The 20,897-nt window shown below is 39.2% G+C and overlaps 1 protein-coding gene across 11 annotated transcripts in view; it reads right to left on the reverse strand.

Moving 5' to 3' along the window:
- PTPRM (protein tyrosine phosphatase receptor type M) overlaps positions 1–20,897 on the reverse strand; it is a 451,026-nt gene that overhangs the window by 69,198 nt on the left and 360,931 nt on the right. For all 11 annotated transcript variants that reach the window (XM_052703744.1, XM_052703741.1, XM_052703740.1 and 8 more), the window contains one exon: positions 19,604–19,791. In XM_052703744.1, the coding sequence (XP_052559704.1) occupies positions 19,604–19,791 (188 nt within the window). The remainder of the gene's footprint in view (positions 1–19,603; positions 19,792–20,897) is intronic.

The following is a 20,897-nucleotide window of genomic DNA, read 5'->3' on the forward strand; positions in this document are numbered from 1 at the left end:
TTTTATGTAGTGATTGATAATGAATACTCTACTCATTGCCTACATACTCTACATGATGCATAAAACAAAGCTTAAGGATTCCAAGAAACTTAAGGATTCCAAGAAACTATCTGTGAAATATGTGGGAATACTTATTTCCAAGGCAAAAGGACTGGATCAATGCTGCAGGCCAGGACGCTACTCTTTATGCTACAGTTACTCTACAGAGTAACTATGTTACTTGAGCAGATACTATTTAATACCTATGCACGCCTGTCATCTACTTGCTGAAGATTATTTCTAATGAAAGGTTAGCAACATTGAATTGATGGACATACAAAAATAATAACCAAGTTGACTTCTGATACCTTTATAGGGAAACCAGTTGTAGTTTTTTTTTTTCTGTTTCTATCTGAATAAATCACTACAACTGAGACACTCTAAGCCAAGCAAAGAATTTGCAAGAACTGCCTGACTCTTTAAATTACTAAGCAACCCAAGCAGAAAAAAAAAGATAATATCTTAAAATCTTCTGCATAGACCTGCTGCTTCTGATTTAGAACCATACAATTGGAAAAGCCTTGAATAAAATTCCCTACAGTAACAGAAAACAGCATGTGGAGAAAGGAAACAGTGTAAATGTTGAATCTGAAAACTGAGCAGAACTCCTCCTATCTTCATCCAAGTTGTAGTGTACAACTTGATCTAAACTGATCAAGAGGTTAGCTGATCTAAGCTCTCAAAAGAGTTAAAGCATCCCCTCAGAATCTGCTCACTAAGTGAGCCCTGAGGTTTTTCAAGAGCTTATCTAGGCTACTGGAGTTCACATGGTTTTGACACAAGACAAGAAAGAAATAAAGCTCATCTAATAAGGTTTTAGTTTTCTTAAAGAGTGACAATAACATACTGAAAAGCTACAAGATAAAAGTCTAAATACTCCATACAGTGCACCGATAGAACACAAACTTTTGCATGCTGTTGTTTTTCCCAGTGGATAAGATAGCACTTTCCCCCTTCCTTATTTCAAGGGAAATAAGCAGTACTAGGCTAAGCTAAAATAGATAATAAGGGTCTACTTGCAGTGCCCTTTCAAAAATAAATGATAGCACTTTATTGTGCTGGTTCATTACATTATTCGATCCTTACAGGAAAGTCTGGTGCCTTAGAGTCTGCTTTGTTTGTTTGCAAATACACTCTTTGCTAGCATATACAAAGAAACTTCTTCCTTCCTGACTGAAGGAAGGCTGACTTTTAGTCCAGTATTTTCCTTGTTCTAGAGAACGAGATCTACTGAGATCACAAGCTACCAAAACGACTAGACTCAGCCAACAGATAAAGCGATGTGAAAGTTCTCTGGGTTAACAATGAAGGAGGGGAAAGAGGTTGCTGTCCCTGAAGCCTGACACTTGAGGACCAATCTTACATCATTAATCTAACATCATGTATGTGGTACAAGTATTTTGCCATTGGATCAGTACAAGCATACTATACACAAATTACAGTTTAACTACAGCATTTATCCACAAATCACTAGCATCATCCAGTTGTATTTATATGTAATCAGCTGGTATATTCCTGATGCTTGAGAAAGAAATTTTGAAAGAGCATTTAGAAGCTATCTGAACCTGTGATGTTGTTGTACAATACAATGAATACCTACCAACACCCCTGTGCAAATTTATCTTTTTCCTTTTTGTTTATCACTCACATAACATCCATTCTTTCCTTCTTTCATTATGCACTGCCAGTGAAATAAGTAATGGACTAACTGGAATAGGCTGCTCAGAGAGGTGGTGGGGTCACCAACTCTGGAGGTGTTCAAGGAGCGTTTGGTGTTGTGTTGAGAGACATGGTGTAGTGAGAACTCTTGGTGATTGGTTGATGGTTGGACTGGGTGATCTGGAGGGTCTTTTCCAACCTTGGTGATTTGATTTGATTCGATTCTACTCTAATCTACTCTATTCTATCTAACAGAAAAACATCAGCAGCCAGCAATAACGTTGGAGTTGGCAATTTGAGTGCCATCAGTTATGTACAGGGCAGGTAGGCAACAAGCATGTCTCTCTCTACACTAACAGTACAGTTTTAGAAAAATAACAAAGCAAGTGTAAGATTCACTAAAAATATATGAAAAAAGAAGGGGAACGATTGCCCTTGTTTTTACAGGACAGTCTTTTTTCAAGCAAACTATATGGTGAAATCATGAGTTCTTTATGGAGTAAGGATGCAAATAGAAAAGTTATGAAATCCATGTAATAATGCAGATATGTTACAAAAACCAGTAAGAAACTCAAGGAACAAATAAAATGTCAGTCACAGAAAAAATAGTTCAAATTACTGTTTACATTCACAGCTCTAAAAGCAGAAAAGGAATAATTACACTTCTGAACTTCGATCACACTGGTGACATTATTTTATGGAATTTTTCCTGATGCGCAGAATCCTTGCATACATGTCCCCTAGCCAGTCTTTTGTTCAGTTCCTAATCTTGCTGAGTATCAAAACAATTCTTCAATAAAGAAGACTGAGGTTTAATGACTTGACTTATAATTTTGCAGGCTTTTTTTTTTTTTTTTTTTTTTCTTCATTTTCTCTTTTGCATAAACTAAGCAAAATGCAGCAATTTATCAACTGTCTGTGGACATTTCAAGATTTATATACATTGCAGCCTCACGCTAGATTAATTGAAGCAAGCCAACATTATAAAAGCTCTACTGAATAGCAGCAGATGCCTTTATTCTCCACATCTCTCTATAAAACCAAACTTAAAAATTGGAGTCTCTACATAAATATTTCCCTTATAAAACAATACAAAGATTCCAGGCATCTGCCTCTCGTTAAGCCAATCACTAGCTGTACAATGAGGTCCATATTTATCCAGACTCTTATTAATAAAAGCATTGTTCAAGTCTGTATGCCAAATTCTGCCAGAAGAACCAGAGAATACTATGAAGGTTGAGCTATACTGACAAGAATACTTAAGTATTCTAGTCTTGAGCCTTGGTGGAAGTCCCAGTAATTTAAACTTTTAAACAACACACGAAGACTTACTGTTGTGAGATTCAGAGACTTCAGTTCAGCAGGGAGTAGACTTGCCAGCTAGACTTCTAATGAGGACATAGACTGCATAATGTACAGCCGGAGTGCTAGGATGTTAAACACTGGCTCCAAATCTGTCTAACATCTCAATGATCTGAATGATGCGGCGCACCCTCAGCGAATTTGGATATGGAACAAAACTGGGAGGAGTGACTGATGCACTAGGGGTTTTGCTGCCACCAGAGAGACCTGGAAAGGCTGAGAAATGGTCTCACCTCATGAAGTTCAGTGAGGGGAAGTGCCAAGTACTGCACCTGGGGGGAACAATCCTAGGCACCTCTATAGGCTACCCATTTGCAAAATATCCTGGCAGAAAAAGACCTGGAGAACATGCGGATGAATAATTCAAATATGTACCCTTGCCACAGAGACTACTGGGCTGCAGTAGGCAAAGCACTGCCAGCAGCTGGTGGAACGTGATCTCCTCCTTAGTGCAGTACTGGTGAGGCCAGACCTGGAGTGCTTGGCTCCCCCATACATTAGAGAAACACAGAATGGCCTGGGTTGGAAGGGACCTCAAGGATCATGAATCTCCAACCCCCCTGCCACATGCAGGGCCACCAACCTCCTCATTTAATACTAGACCCGGCTGCCCAGGGCTCCATCCAACCTGGTCTTGAGCACCTCCAGGGACAGGGCATCCACAACCTCTCTGGGCAGCCTGTTCCAGCACCTCATCACTCTATCTGTAAAGAACTTCCCCCTGATGTCCAACTTAAATCTTCCCTCCCTCAACTTAAAGCCATTTCCCCTTGTCCTACTGTTATCTACCCCTTCAAAGAGTTGACTCTCCCTCCTGAGAAAGTTGAACGAACCAACGAGAGTCCAGAAAGGGAACATTATTATCATGAAAGAATTGGAGCATTTTTCCTGTAAGAAAAGGCTAAGAGAGTTGGGAATGTTCAGTCATGAGAAGTGATAGCTCAGCTAACCATACAGCTCAGTGATAGAGTGATAGCTCAGGATCCATACAAAAACCTGACAGGAATGTGCAAGAAGATAGAGTCAGGCTCTTTCCAGTGGTGCACAGTAGTAGCACAAAAGGCAATGAGCCCAAACTGGGGCTCAAGAGAAACCCTTTGAACAGAAGGCAGCACTTCTGTGCTCTGCAGGTGACGGAGCACTGGCACAGGTTGCCCAGGGGCTGTGGGGTCTACTCCTCCAAGATTTTCAGAAAGTGCCTGGATGTGGGCCTGGGCACTCTGCCCTCGGTGGTCCTGCAGGAATTGGCCAGATTCTCCAGAGGGTTGATTTCCACTCAAGTCATTCTGAGATTCTGTGATTTTATGACATGTATTGAAAAAACTCATTATAAGGACCATCAGTATGAAACTTTAGGATGTAGGGAAGCATCTGATTCTTCTGGGGAATCTGGGAAATGAATACTTCTGGAGTTGCATATTATTTCACAATAATTTCACAAGTTTTATCAAACCTAGAAATGCCCTGGAACCACCCAACATAAGTTACAATAAAAGATTTGTCTTCCAAAACAAGATAGGCTTCTGTGACATTGGAATGGTAAAGATAGTAAAAAATAGTAAAACTGATTCAGGTTGAGCGAACCTGAAACTCTTGTTTTTTGGCCGCACTTACAGTATCCTACTGCTAACAACACTTAGGGTTCCAGAGGAAATCTTTCAGTAATTGCAAACTTCCTGGACTTAGTGAAAATCTGTCAGTGTAGTGGTACAATGTTGTGCTCTTGTTCCCTACCTAGTCCCACATCAACCTTCGTAAGCTGAGGCTTAGTTCTATAAGATTATGTGTAAAAGCATATGTGAGACAACACCCAAAATAAACATTGCTTGCTTTTTATCATTTTGGGTAGGGATATTATCATTCTTGGTAACTTTACTGTAGTCATGATAGTTGATATCAGAACTTGCCATATCAGTTAAAATATACTTGATCTGACATCAGATCAAATGAATTCTGGCATAAACCACGATAACTTTCCTGTTTTCCATTGAAAGAGCCCTAAGCATTTGCAGGCATGGAGAGAACTGTACGGTGAGTTGAGTACTTCACTGCTTTATGCACATGCATTTTCTGCTTTTTAAAATATAGCTCCTGTTAGTGACAGTAAAAATAGTGTTTTCTATAATACCTCTTCCTCCCACCTCTTTTTTTTTCCACCAATGAAATAAGAAAGTGACTATTTTTGCTTTTCTTTCCATCGCTGCTGTACCTTGAGCACTCCAACATATGGTTCTGCACTCTAAAGCCATCATATGGGTAGTGGCATTCAAATCTTTTGTTATATCATTAAAAAAACCATGTTACTATTAGCCTTCTAGATTACACTGTCATGTTTCCAGGGATGATGGGACTTGCTGTTCTGCAAAACTGGGGAACTAGGACACATGAACAGATGACCTTATTCTCCCTCAATCCCACAGATGCAGAATTTCCCACCCTAGTAAAATTCCTTCTGACATCAGTTTCCACACTCTGGCCCCCTTGTCAACATAATTGCTCCACTGTCTTTCTGGAGGAAAGAGAAGAGTGCAGCTGGCTGCAAGGAGTAAAGCATGCATGTAGTCTACCTCCTGCTCCTTGCTTTTCCCAGTATTAGGGTGGAGGACTTTCCCCAAACTGTCCTGTCCACCATGCTCAGGTGAAAGAGCTGGCAGTTGCAGAACATGGGTGACAGAGGCAGAGCAGGGACGGGCTGGTCCAAGCAGGGAAAAACCAAAATTGTGGCATACCTTGTAAATGTGCATAGTGTGGTCACAGCACTGCGCTTGCCAGAGTTCAAGAAGTGTCTGGACAAATCTCTCAGATGTGCTCCTTTTCATGGGTCCCTTCCAACCTGGAATAGTCTGTGGTTCTACAATCACTATTCCACACTACATAAGTGATTTCAAATATCCCTGCAATAGCTATGGGACAATAGATGTTCTCACATTACCCCCTTCTGATAGTCAGCAAGTGAGGAATGGCGTCCCCACAGATAGGAGAGGATGGAGCAGAAAGTCAAGTTTACCTGTGGGGAAGGTTTCTGGTATTGGAGGAGGCACTCCCGGAGAGTCAGGGTAAAAACTGAGCAAGCACAAGTGGATCTTTGTGCCCATATCCAGATAGACAAAAATTTACTATTTTCATTCTTTTCTTGGCCCCTGGACCAGGGCTATGTTATAAAGATCCAACTTGATCCCTTGTAAGAAATGTAAGTAATCCCACATGCTTGAGCTAAAAGGAAATATACTCCTAGGTATGTCAACAGGAAACTTATTTTCTCTCCAGCCAAGCCATCCTGCTTCCTCACCAATGAAAAAGATCCATCTATGGAAGAAAGATGGTGTTTTGAAAAAGGTCTTAAAAATAACATAGTCTTCATTACAAAAATAAAAATCAATCTAAAAAGCAGTTAAAACCTTACAGCAGCTCTAAATGCAACAGAAAGCATAGACTATTTTAGCTTCCTTTGTATGGCAGAGATACACATGCTTAGTAAACACTAGCAAAACAAACACAAATGCTGTGCAAAAACCTGACAAATGGAGGAAAAATATGTCAGTCTCTAATGAGAACTACAATTAAACACACAAAAAGCATGAGCAATTTATATGACTTTTCCTTGGACTCAAGCAGTTTTCTATGTTCTACCTACTGTTGGTTCTATAGACTTAATTTACAACATATGCATCAAAATGTAAAAATTCAAGCTGGTGATGATGTAAAAGATTGAGACAATGAAAAACTCAGTGATAAAACTGAAATGTGTATAAAATAAAGCAGCAAGATACTAGGTTTGTTGAAATGTTTGTTCCAGTACAGAATGGAAGCAAATGCTTTTGTGTGGTTTGGAAGCTCAGTCTGTTAAATTCCAAGTCCATGTAAGACTCTCTCACTGTAAGTAACGTTGCTTACTTGAAAGTGCCTAATTAATGCAAACAAAGTTCTTTGTGGAATAAGGCACTGCTAAGAATACAGGTTCAAGATTAGGCTTCAGGATAGGAGTTACCTGCATTTTAAATAAAATCTCTTTAGCAAGGGAATTTCCTTTTTTCCTTTTTTTCCTTATAGCATCATCATCCTGCATTTCACAGTCCAAAAGCAGGACAGTTGCTGAAGTGAAGAACTAATGGGTAAGCTGGCTAACTTAAAGAACTCTGTGTTCTTTACAATATAAAGTGATGTTAGGGCTATAATATTTACTAATAGTATGTTAAAAAAAAAAAAAACAACCAAAAACATTTCACATTGTTTGCTTTGCTTTTACAGTATCACTGATACATTTTCTTCTTCATAGGTGTTAACAGCTCTGCTAGGTCAAACCAGAGGTCCGCACATGCCATTGCTCTTTCTGCAACAGTCCAGTAGCAGATGTTTACAAAAAAAAAAAAAAAAGAGCAAACAGAGAGACTTTCCCCACAGTACCCTCTTAACTTCTAGCAATCAATGGCTTTCCTGAGCAATCTCTTTCTCAGCCAGAGACTGCACACAGTCATTGTGTTTAACAATGAATTTGTCTAGCCCATTTTTGAACTCATTTATAATTTTGGCTCCACAGCAACTTGAGGCAGTGAGCTCCACTATGCAATTATGTGCTGTGTGAAAAATATTTCCTTTTGCTCACCTTAGACCTGCTGCATAATCGCCTTGTTGTGTGCTCCCTGTTTCCTGTATTATAAGAAATCATGAATAATTGTTGTTAGCATTGCAGACCTAACACTGATCTCTGGCACGTCTCAGAATATCCTAAGGGGGGTATTAGAGCAGCCAGGAATAAGTGATATTTCACTCTCCTGGAAACAAGATAGAGACTTGGTACTGGAGCTGGTAAAGTGGCTCTGTGCCACTTTAAGATTTTCCTCACTGACACAATCTTCGCAGTTTGTTACACTAACCTTACAGAAGCTGTGTATTGACAGTGTTACACAGAGCATAAAAGCTGAAGTTGAAGTGCAAACAAGGTGAACAAGCAAAACTACAAACCAGAAATACTTAGTTTTTCTGTAGTCATTTTGTCCAATTACAAATGGAAACAGGCACAGATAAAAATCAAGGCTAACCGAACAAAAGCACAGCTGATACCACAGCCTAACACAGAGGACAATGAGCTGAAATATCCTTCATGCAAACATCACACTGAACTGTTCTAGCAATGAGTAAAAGGCTGACGGCACTTTGAAGAGCAGTGCTAGTATCATAATAGACTGAAGAACTGAGTACACAGTCTTTCTGAAGATTAAAAAGCACATGTCTTAACTTGACAGTCTTGCTCAGATTCAGAGGATCTTGGAAGGGCACACAAATCTAAAAAGAGCTTTGCACTGCAAACCCTCCCCATCTCTTTACGTCATTTTGTTTCTTTCCTAACTATTCATCTAAGGGGTTGGAGGTGGCTGCTTTCAGTACTCCTTCCTGAGTGGAAGACACAAAATCTGATCCTACCTTTTCAAATTCTGTTATGCCATGCAGGAATTTTGTTGCTTTATTGTTGTTTTGTTGCTTTATTGTTGTTTATTGCCCTTCATTAATGTGTGGGCATTTACCATAAACAATTAAAATGGTAATATTTTTTTACTTCAAAACTCTAAGTTCTGTAATACAGACAAGTATTTAAGCATCAAAGGTAAGGTATTTCCATTACCTTCACTCAGACTAATCACATGCTTCAACTTTATGATTATGTCAGGAACCAACGCTTCACTGAGACTCTGCCAGCCCAGAGCAAGCGCTGGGAGGCATTCAGAAAGGAAACTTGTTCCTGTTTGAGTAAGATAAAGACAAAAAAACTTATAATCTCACTAAAAAGAGTACAGTTTATAATATCTCCTGCACTGCAAGCTACCTCTATTAGCAAAGACAGCCTCAGCTATGTCTGCTTTTGAACTCATCCTGTTCATCAAAGAAGTTCCTTACCCCTTTGGTATGTGGTGTGCAAGTGGAGATGGCTTGTCTCATGAATATAAATATATATTGTTTATATATTGTGTATATATATATATATATATACATACACACAGTTCTTTCAGTTCTTTACTGTTACATAGTAAGAGATAATTGCCTAGGCACCTGGAAGCTAGGGCTCAGTTAGGTAGATGCATTTTAACCCTATATAAACACAAGGCACTCATTTCTTCCATATAACAAAGCACAGCACTGTCAACCATGAAACTTTTTGAGGTCTTAGGGGGAAGAAACTGCACTGTCTTGGTGGATAGACATTCAGATTTTGCCACTGCAGCATAAACATGTCCAAACCATTAGTTGTCTGATGTCTGTGTATACAAAAACCTTAGTGTTGCTTCCATTTAGGTGAACAGTAAAATACAGAACAGAAAGCAATGCATATTGAATCAGTCCTTAACACTTGTTTGAAATGTATTGAACCTAAGCTCATCCTTAAGGTCCTCCCTTGCCTTGGGCTCCAAATCTAAGTCTAAAATATCCTTTTTCAATCTATTGAAGAAGTGTCAATACTAGGAATTTTCATCAGTCCTGAATCAAGCTGCAAACCCACTAACTCCAATAATTCTACATGACTGATGCTGCTATTGTATCATTTTAGAAATACTGAATCTCTCTGACAGCATTTAGCAAGTTCCCAAAGACTGCCTGCTCTTCCTTCTGCCCACCTCCTGAGCTGCCTTATTTCCATGAACACTCCACTTTTCTCACCAGCTTTGGCTCAGGAGCCAGTTTTGTTCCATAGCTGCTATCCTCATCTTTCTTCCTTTCTTGCATCTCCTCAGAACTGGCTGACAAGCCAGGACCTCTCCGATGAGCGGCTGAGGACACAGGGCTTCCTACCCGCTTATTAGTAAGACAGAGACAGAGCCAAACAGATGGAGAACAGCAGTATCCAGCAACAACCCATGTGCTGGCATTGCCCAGCTTGTGCCCTGATTAGCACCCAGGGGAGCAGCTATCTCACTGAAGCATGCAGGAGATGGATGGAGACACTGGCAGGGAACCAGTGGGGTGGAAGGAGTCTTTGCCAACCTGCCTGGATGCCCAACTATGGCCCACCACAATTGCAGTGGGCTTATCGTTTCCCACAGAATTTCCCGTGTCCATCAAATCAGCATGCTGTAACCAAAAATTCCTTCCTGCTGGAAAATGCTAATCATTTTTTCCATTAACAGGACAATTCCTGAAGCACTGCAGGAAACGTTTAAGAAAAAACCTTGTGTTGCAGACAATAAACTTCTTTAGACGATACACAAAGCCATGGGGTACACAAGAACACAGATTTTCATTTCCTAAAAGATTCATGATGGCTATTTTAACTTATTTAAAACAAATACATTATAGAAAATTATGCATATTTTAGGTATGTTGTGGATAAACCGATGCTGAATTAAAACTCCTAATAGCTAAATTATGCTAACTTGATTTGAAAAGTATTCCTCATGCTTTACAAACATTCAGTAATAATGATCTAGTCGTGAAACCAGCAATAGACTAAAATGCATAATTATTTGCAGTGAATAAAATACAGTCCATAGAAAACACACTGGGTGTATTTATAATTAATAAAAGAATAGATTATAATTGCATTTAACATCATTTGCATAATTTAAAATGGAATAACTACATGACTGATTTTTTTATGTCTTTTTAAAGGGCAATAATAAAATATGAAGGAGGCAAGGAAGCTTATATGAGTAGGAGATAATGAATAATATCCTTAACATTAAAGTACAATATATTACTCTGAGCACATAAATTGGACCAATTCATTTTTGCCTGTCCAGTGGGAAAAGTATGGTACATCAGCAATTTTCAAAAGTAAATAATATGTTAACTGAAGAAGGGATTACAGATTCTGATCAAATATTCAATGCCTTATTTGAATAATTAATAAATCAGTCTGGAGCAAATATGCAGTATATAGCTTCAAAAACTTTAATTTCTTTTGAATTGTACTTGTCACAAGCATTTATGAAGTTTAACCCATCACCTCAGACTGTGAGTGCTATGGCTGCTCTGGAATATTTCCTCCTGGAAACTCATCCTATGAGTGAAATGAAGCTTAGTGGCCTCATTTAGTTTCCTACTGTGGTGTTCAATAACCCATAATGACACATAGATTGACTAAATCTGAAACTAAATCCTAATTTGAAAAGGTACACAGCATAGATGCGATACTATCAAAAGCACGGTGGCAAGATTATGCAGCAAAAATGACTTGCCTAACAGACAGAGTAAAACAGATTCAGAGAAATCTGCTTAATGCACCTCGACTGTTTCTCAACTTGTGTCTTCTAAAGGGGAAGAAGACTGGGCAGGCTGGAGAATAACAGTGCAACAGATTCCACACACTAAAATAGCAGAACGATATGTGACTGTGGGTTACTAAAAGAATAGGCATGTACGTACATGCAAAACATGAGGTAGAAGGAAAAAGGCTGATGGTTTCCATTGAAAAGAATGCATAACCTCTGTGTTAATTACTTGGAGTTATCAGATGTGGATACTGGATTTCAAAAGTTCTGCTCTCTGCCAAGTTGGCAACAATCAGTGAGACTCGAAAGCTATTTCTTTTATTGCTCCAATTTGGCATTGCACACGCTTACAAATCCTTCCATAAGAAACTGAGAAAGATTTTGCAATGCCTTGAGGGAATAAAGGATCCTAAGCAGGGAGTCAAATAAAAGGGGTACAAAATTAAAATGAATTTTGAAGACCGCTGTGCAGTTGGACTGAAGATAGAGAAAAAAAAGCAAACCAAACCAAAACAAGCTTTCTAAGTCTACATAAAACTAAGTTGCATACAGTTATCAGTCACCTGTTCTAACAGTGTTTAAAGGGATGCAATTGTTATGACAGATGCACTTAAAAGTTACCAGGCATTCCTTGAGATGCAGCCTAAACTTGAAGGACTGGGCTGAATTAGGCATCCTTATTCTTGAATTCATATAATACAGTTCAGAATGTTTGGGGTATCAAGGAGAGGAAAACAGGAGCTTAACACTCAGCTAACTGACTGATCAGTACCAGCCATGACACAGCATGAGCAAACAGCTGCCTGCACCACACTGAAAGTAATCCTAGGGGTATGGAGGGGCTGTAACATATATACCTCCACAATTTTATTATTCAAACAGATAAAAACCCAAAGCCTTTGTAATGAAGCCACGACCTGCCTAAATCTATAATCTGTGATAAGAATAAACTTTAATTAAACCTGCTTTAATGAAAGCAAACTAGAAAGCTGCTTCTGCATATACGTGCACATCTATTTAAATTGGAGAAGGCATTTAGGAAGAATTGGAGAAGGCATTTAGGAAGAATTGGAGAAGGAAACAATGAGATTTAGAAACTCCTGGGGCACCTCAATCACTGGGCAATCACCGCAGCACAAGACAGGAAGGAACTGCTGTGTGAATGAGATTAAGCACTGAGACAGCACCTTTCATACATTCAAAACCTGTTAAGAACAGAAATTCTCAGTTATCAAGGATAGATTCAGCATTGTATAATACTGGCACAACACATATGTAGTAAAATGAAAGTGTCTCTGAAGTGAGAAGACCAAACTTCTATCAACTACCATCCAGTTGAAATTGTTACCAGCTGATTCCTTTTGATCATAGAATCACAGAATGGCATGGGTTGAAAAGAACCACAATGATCATCTAGTTTCAACCCCCCTGCTATGTCTGCAGGGTCACCAACCACCAGACCAGGTGGCCTTGAATGCCTCCAGGGATGGGGCATCCACAACCTCCTTGGGCAACCTGTTCCAGTGTGTCACCACCCTTGGAGTGATCAACAACTGAAGCTACCCTTACTAAAGAAATAAAGGGATACTGCATGCACTGGGAGGCTGCGTCATTACTTGTGTATGTTATATATTAGCAAATGTAGTTTGTGGGTTGGAATGACTTCATTTTAGCAGCTTGGTATTGACCTGGAGTACCTTAATACTTCCAAACCAAAACATCGTTTGCGGACACATCAGCTGCCTGGTTCTACCATTCTTTTTAACCTCCTGAGACAAGATCTCTGGTGCTGAGGCTTCCAGCATCCGTGAGTCTGGGATAAACCCACACAGGGATAAATTACCTGTGGAAGGCTGTTGCAGACCTCACGGTAATCTGATGAAAGTGGGGTATTCTGAACACAGACCTTTGATAAAGGAAAAGGAACCCCCAGCTCACATATAAACTTTTTTATCGCCTTAAACAGTGGTTATCCATTGTGCACAAAAAAGAACATTTATGATGCCAATAATCAAACCACTGCAACTTCCCAGTATTAAAGACTAAAGATACAAATGGATATTAAGGTGACTTTTTCCAGCTCTATCTAATTATCTACAGCATTTCACAAAAAATAATAGCAAGAATCACTACAGAGGAGTATTTCCAATACTCTTCCACACTGATTCCACAGGATAAATTCCCACTATTTTACTTATGTTTTGATTTCTCTTATGTTTCCAATTTCCAATGAGTTTTCTCATTACTACAGAAACAAAAAGAGAAAAAAAAAAAAGAAAAAGTCATCTTTCTCCCAGTTCTGGAGGACACATATGTTGCCCTTCATGTATTTAAACTATGTACTAATGCCCTCATTCCCTCCTGATGTTCCAGAGTCTTTTTGCTTTCTTTCTAATATGTGTCTTGCAGGATAGAAAATAACCTGCACTGATTGTGGTATTGACTGCCTCAGCAGGTGCTGCAGAATATCAAATAAAATCAGGCAAAAAGCGTGATAAAAATGTGCAGATTGGAGGTGAGACATGCCAGTTGCAGGCATAAAGAACAAACGTAGAAAAAGCAACACCAGCTGAGTCCTATCAGCAGTTATATCAACCTAACATCAACAAAACTCTTATTTCTCCTGCTATTCATGAAGTTTCAGTTTCAGGGCCCCAGAGCACAGGACTCAGAAGTTTTATGTGGCATTGCATTTTTCTTACAACTGGAACAAAAAAAAAAGAAAACCTGTGATGGAAGAGCTGGTTGAGCTGACAAGATTCTGGTCTGCCATGCATTTGCATGACAGAAGCAAAAGGAAACTCTACCAGATTTCTGTCCTCAGTCAGACATTTGTGTAACAGTGGTTTGGAGAAAGCAAAGCCTTCAGTGGGTAACTACGGGGTAAACTTTCTCCACAAAAAATTCCAAGCTTGCCTGCAAAATTTTCTGCTCCTAAAGCCCAGGATTTGTATTTATGCTGTTTTAAGAGAGTTTGTTTTTCTTATTTTGTTTCCTTAAGCTGTTCTCTTTTTTACTGCAGGTACTTCACAGGCCGCCAGTACACAGTGTGAAAAACTCTTTTTTCATTGACAGACAGCACATCTACTTATGTACCTTTGAAGTTCCATTTCAATGCATATGTTTTGTTTCTACCCTCCTTTATTCTCAGCACTCACCTCCAAATCCTCTTCAAATTATTCAGTTTTCATCATCACCTTTGACCACAATCCCCCAAGGTATAACTAAACAGTGACCATGACCAGGGAACCTATTTCAAAATACTGCTACCAATCTATAATAGGTGTTAAGAAGTGCTAAAATAAAATGAATTGGTTAACATACATTAGATAATACATTTCATGTTCCTGACCTTGAAAGGCCCTCTGTGCCTGTATTCACATCAGTATCTGCCTGTTTAAGTGCAGTGATTTAGCAATTAATATAGATACATTGGTGCAACCCCTCAGAGTGGATGGAGACCACGCAGCATAAAAGCAGCACAATCGGTACAGTGTGTCTTGACAGCATGTAACTTCTTCATATTAGGAGCAGTATGGCCTTAATGATACTAGTTTAAAATTGCTTCCTGAGTGAAACAGCTGAACTGCCACAAAGCCTTGAGAAAGGGAATGCATTTCAGGAAGGGAGGAGAAGGAAGGTGAGAGACAGAGCAGAGGGAAAGGCTTTAAAGTTAACGTTACACAGAGAAACCTTTTTAAAAGCCTGTTTCTGACAGTGCTGATAGTGACAGTAAATGAGGCTGATCTGAGAAGGATACCCTCTGCAAACCCTGGCTTTTCAAAGTTACCTCAGTTTTTGAGATAATGGAAGCTCAGAAGTCCCTGTCATGGAACATAATGCGGAATCGATTTTGCAAGGCTTTATCTACACAATGTTGCACCAGTTTAATTAAAGGTGTTTTTAAATCAATTCGACTAAACCAGTCCAAGCTCTTATGTAGACACTCTGAAATCTGTTTGAGACTTATATCAACAGAGGTTTATTTGGCAAAAAAACAATTCACAGCAAACAGGTAAAATAATTTGTAGATTGAAAGAACCAAAAATAGAGTCTAAAATAAATCTTAATTAAAACAATAAGCATAATAAATTTTTCCATTTCCATCCTAGCTGTGCTAAGCTGTGGTGGCCTAGAGAAGCCTACTCCATCTCCTCCCTAGGAAGGATGTGAACTCACTCCTTTGCAGCAGTGTTTAAGACCTTTTAACAGATATTGATCTTTGTGAAAAGACACAGTGTAAGGCCCTGCGGAACTAGGAAGTCTGAAAAGGTGGCAAGTATAAGAGAAAAAGGTAGTGAAATACACTAGACCACTTTAATCTTTCTATCCTATTTGAATAGCTTCTGTAATGCAGAAAGGAGATCAGCAATGTTCCCTCTCCATCATTAGTGCAAGCTCTCATGCTTTGGAAGTGGGGAGCAGCTAAAATAATGCACAGTTGGGGGGACCGGGGGGGTGAGGGAAGGAGAGGATGTTTTGTAATCAGGCCAATGTTATTCTGTCAATCTAATGCTGCTGGAACCAAGCCAAAACCTTTCCTTTCTTAAGGGTCTGGCAGGGGATAGAAAGGATTTTAAAACTCTACTGCAGACTAGCTGTGTGGAAATTTCCCAGAGTTTAAGGATTTCTATGCAATCCTTTCCAATCATTAACACTCCGCCAGGCTGTAAATGAAGGTCTGTGCTTGAGTCCTTGGCTTACAGTAATGTACCCATGCTATTTCCGCACCTGAGAAACACCTGGATAAATGGGCATGAACTTGCTACTGACGCACTGCTGAGGACATGCCTGTCTTTGCTGCTGCTCTGCAGACACAGCTAGACACCAGATCCAAAGCTGCACGGCTGCAGCCAAAACTCGGGGCCAGATTCTGCCCTAGGGAACAGGAATCCTCACACACGCCACAGCAGGAGCAGAGCCAGGATGCTTCCCTACTAATACTTCAGCAAAATCTTGTCAGCATTGAGAACAAAGTATCTCTTCTCCATGGGGAAGGGCACAATCCTGCCAAGTTCCGTGCCCTCTCGAGGCCCTATACATGGGACCTGAGGGTACTCAGCTTATCAAATGGGCCACTGCACCGCAGAGTGGAGCAGGGAGCGATCAAGCACCAGCCTGTCATTGCAAAAGATGATTTTTCAACCTTTTCCTTTGCTTCGGTTATGTTACTCTAAAAACTGTGAAGCCAACAGGACTTAAAATTACGTGGATTGTGAACTACTGTCCCAATTATTGTGAACTGTGTTCCTAATTATGAAATTTTATTTTAAAGCACTTATAACTATGCATGACAGCGAGTGCACCGTATCCTTTTACTCCTCTGAAGTGCCGCTAATGGGTAATGTGCTACTTCACTTTCTGTTCACTTCAACAGATTTATTTTCAGAGCGAATCCTGTGTGAATTTCTCCTGAACCAAACTCTTTCCCTGCTGAGAATATATAATCCTACTGTCTTGTTAGAGCAAAAATCATGTATGAGACTTGATTCAAAACAAATCCCCTGTCAAACCATTTCTTCCTTTCATTTGGACGGTTATCCTTCTGATAACTTACAAGGAAAAAAGTTCTTCCATTGCCTAGGTCAACCTTGTGAAGAGGACAGTATCAGTTTGACAACAGCATAAACAAACTGATTCTCAATCTTAGCAGTGCTACAACAGATTGAGCATTTTTATCAATGCACATGGACAAAAAAAAAAAAAAACAATACTGCAGTAGGTCAGTGGAAAAAAACCCTGAAATATATAGTTAGTTGTAGTTTACTCTGGTTATAGAATATTACCTATACAATGCAGCAATATCTTAAATCTCCCTTTACTTACACACTGCACCCAAATGTATTGCATCTACTGTCATCAGTCATGACTGTACTTATTGTCTGTAATGGGATGCCATTACTCAGCTTGGTAAGCTTAAAATTAAGTGATTTTCCTGGAAACTGTTTCTCTGTAGTATCGTTTGATCTGCTGTAGTTAAAAAGCCATGTCGTTGGTTGCATTATAAATTCCATTTTACAGTCCTCTTTTTTTAATATATAAATTAATTGTAGCTTTCCTCTAGGCTTAATGCTGGTACAAAGGGTTCTGGCTGATGAGCAAATCTTTTCCACAGACAAGAATAAAATTCTATCATTTTAAAATAACAGTGTCATAAAAAGCTCAAAGGAACAAACTTGCTTAAGTCAGCTGCACAAATGAAAGTTGACAAGTGATTAGCTCCTTCTGGGAATTAATTGTTTTCTACATTTGAGGGGAAAAAAAAATTGTCGTCGTTGACTTTGGAAAGGGCCTGAAGCATGGGCTTTGAAAGCTTATAATGCTACAAACACCAGTTTAAACAATTACATATTTAAGCAATTTTTATATCATACAGCCGTCATGACAAAGCACAACAAATGCCTCAAAAACACTATTTCTTGCAAAAAGCAGGCTAGTAAAAACTAAGCAAGGTATTATATAAACAAGTAATGTCTTTGTAGTGAAGGACCTGCAGCAGCAAATACATGAGTTCCTGCCTTCAAAATTTAAGCACCATACACTGAGCCCCTAGAGCAGAACACACCTGTGCATGACCAAAAGATAAACTGTTGCTTGCCCTACAGGGTGAAAGCAATTTAAATGGTTTTCGCTGGTTGTCATCCCTTCTTTTTCTATCAGATTAAAGAATAAGAAAGGATCTTTTTTTGCTGGCTTCTATTTTGAGAAGATGGTTAAAATTGCATTTGGATTACTCTGCTTCTTACTGGCTACATTGGAATAACATCACACCAGAACAACTGTTCCTCTGATTTCTCACATCTCAGTTTCCAAGGAAAGGAAATTAAGGACTGTAACACTTGGTTAGAGGTGCAGTGCAATTTGGATAGGGCCTTCCATTAGATGGACACTACTACGCACTGAAGTAGATACAGTCTCTGTCAAGAATAACTTGCCCCTGGGAACAGGACGGTGGGCTGCTGCTGATCACATTTGTTTCCTAGACCTCAGAACAGAGAACAGTTATTTTTTAGTATGTGCACATTATCTTAGATCCATATAAAGCATTAAAAGTTAGAGTGCTTTGAGTTGATAGCTTCAAGTATGCCACATATCAGACTCCACAAATTTTTATGCAGTGCATCTTTCTATCTCAGCAGTGGAAAATTATTTCACAAATTCTCACGCACTCCTATGACAATTTTGGCACTCTGTAGTCCAGTCCTGTGGGTCAATCATAACTATTTTTCCTTTGTGAAGTAATATTTTCATGCTACTTGTTTTCTGGATTAAGATCTGCTCTGAGAAACTCTATAATACCATGTGAGACCCACCTACATTAATAAACTCCTTAAACTCTGAGGTAGAAGACAAAGAAAAGAGGAAAAAGGGCATTCATTTGTATGTTCTAAATACTAAAATATTGGACCTATCAGATTTCAAAGGGTCTCATGTTAGAAGCCAACCCAGGCTGAGATGTTGCCATTGATTCAGCTATACGATTCGGATGAGGAGCAATATGTTCCTTGATGCTCTACAGCATAAACAAATTTTCAAAGGAGGGTATAATATTACCCACAGTTTTGGGCATGAGAGCAAGGTCTGCTTGTGTTTTGCTTTTTTTTTCTTCTACCTAGATGGACAGACTTATCTCACAAGTAAGATAAGATCAGCAGTCATGATTTTGCATTCTTCTATTCTTTGCCAGGACATAGTGGTCATAACTTTTTACACTAAGAGGATAACAGCAAAGAACAGGTCAATGTAGCATGAAGGGAAGAAACAAAAGCTGAATGAAAAAAAAAAGCCAAACAGCAAAAAGAGAGACTATAAGTTCATATAAAAAACAATGAGTATTAGAGATAGCCTCCAGAAAGCAAGAAAAATTTGAGACAGCAGAGAATACATTTTTTAGCCTTATGGACCTCTCTGAACATGTGAGCACACCCTTGCAATGATGAGTGTCTCTCACAATTAATGTGAAAAATATTGCTTCTAGAACTTGATTTCCCAAGTAATACCATGTTACAGGGCAAGTCTGATCAGATAGTAGTAAAAGAAAAATAGTGTAAGTTCCAGGAGAATGCTAGTGAAGCTGCTTTTTCAATATACATATTTCTGCAAGTAGAATTAGGCAGAGATTTCCAAGAAAGGTTTTGCTTCTCACTCTTCATCCTGACTTGTTACAACCAGAAACTTTGCTTACTGTGGAGGTGATCCTTTCCATTCAGTACCTCCCGTGACACAGCACTTGGTTTACTGGGTTGAGTAATTATTTCTCCCATTCTGTGGTACAGGTAGCAGACAGATAAAGCCAACAGGGCAGAAGACACACTAATCAGATCATTAGATCTGACACTTACTTCATACTCCTCTTTAAATCCATAGCCTTCTGCACACTTCATTTGGGTGATGTGCTGCAGTAAGTCAGCTACACGGATGGCTGGATGAAGCTGTCCAGTCTGGTAGGGCACATCCGCTGGATCTCGCTTCTTGTAGGTATGGGATTGAACCAGGCTGCTTGTGTCACTGACCATCGTATGGGTTTCATCTAGGAAAAGAGTATCTCATTATGTATTGGCTCATTTTTACTTATAAACAAAAATACAAATCACACAGATTTCTAGAAGAATGGCAGAAATCTGACATCATCAACATTGCTTCTGTCTGTGAAGGCTATGTGCCAGAAGAACAGTAAATCCATGGAGCAGTTTACACAGGGAAATTGCAAGACTGATTGGAATGAGGCAAATTCCATGGTTCTACAATGGAAGCATTGCAGAGCAGTCCGAACTATAGTATTGCTTTAAATAACACTGGCTGATTATAAAAGAGTTTTACATCAGGCATTTGGTTCCAAGTTGCATAGAAGTTTCATTCTGAAACTTCAACAAGTCCTATAGAACAAAACAGGACTTGTAGACTTCTTAGATTAGTTAACTGAAATATTTTACACTGCAAATTTAGAGCAAATGTTTGGAGTGAGCAAAATAAAAGGATGCACAAAATGGCTTATGGTTTCATCAAGCTAGGACTGCAATGGAAATGTAGATCTGATACAACGTTTAGAGACAAACTACAAGAGGACAAATGCAGAGGATCATCTGATCAGGAAAAATGTCTTGACTGGCTGCTGAACATGCTTTAGGACCACGGTATATCATGAGCCATCACATTAGGCGTGAAATGTTATGTGTCAACTGACATGCAAGCCAACAAACAGGAAAACCCAGTGGGCTGGTTATAATTTGGATGAAACACATATTCTCCCAACCCTCCACATCTCTTCCATGGGGCAAATGGGCAACTTACCATTGATTGGCACTTTTAAGAAGATACAAATCAGGAGAAAAAAAGAGGAGGAGAAAAAGGAAACAGGGCATAAGCAACAGTACTACATTAATAATTACAGGTAATTTTATGTTTGTAATTTAGTCTTTACGGTGTGATTTCCTAAATGAGTCAGATTCTGATCTCAGTTTCTCTGTATAAATCAACTCCAATAGCACAAAGCTATCTTACTGTGAATCAGTTCACAAAGATGTAACTGAGATCAAAATGTACACTTTGCAATAAAACAGATATGAAAATGCTCTCTACTAAGGAAGCAAAGTCATTTTCTTCCTATTTAGATGGGAGTTCTTAAGACTAGTAAAG

The sequence above is a fragment of the Tympanuchus pallidicinctus genome, unplaced genomic scaffold, assembly GCF_026119805.1.
Source record: "Tympanuchus pallidicinctus isolate F22 unplaced genomic scaffold, pur_lepc_1.0 scaffold5, whole genome shotgun sequence".
Taxonomy (NCBI): Eukaryota; Metazoa; Chordata; class Aves; order Galliformes; family Phasianidae; genus Tympanuchus; species Tympanuchus pallidicinctus.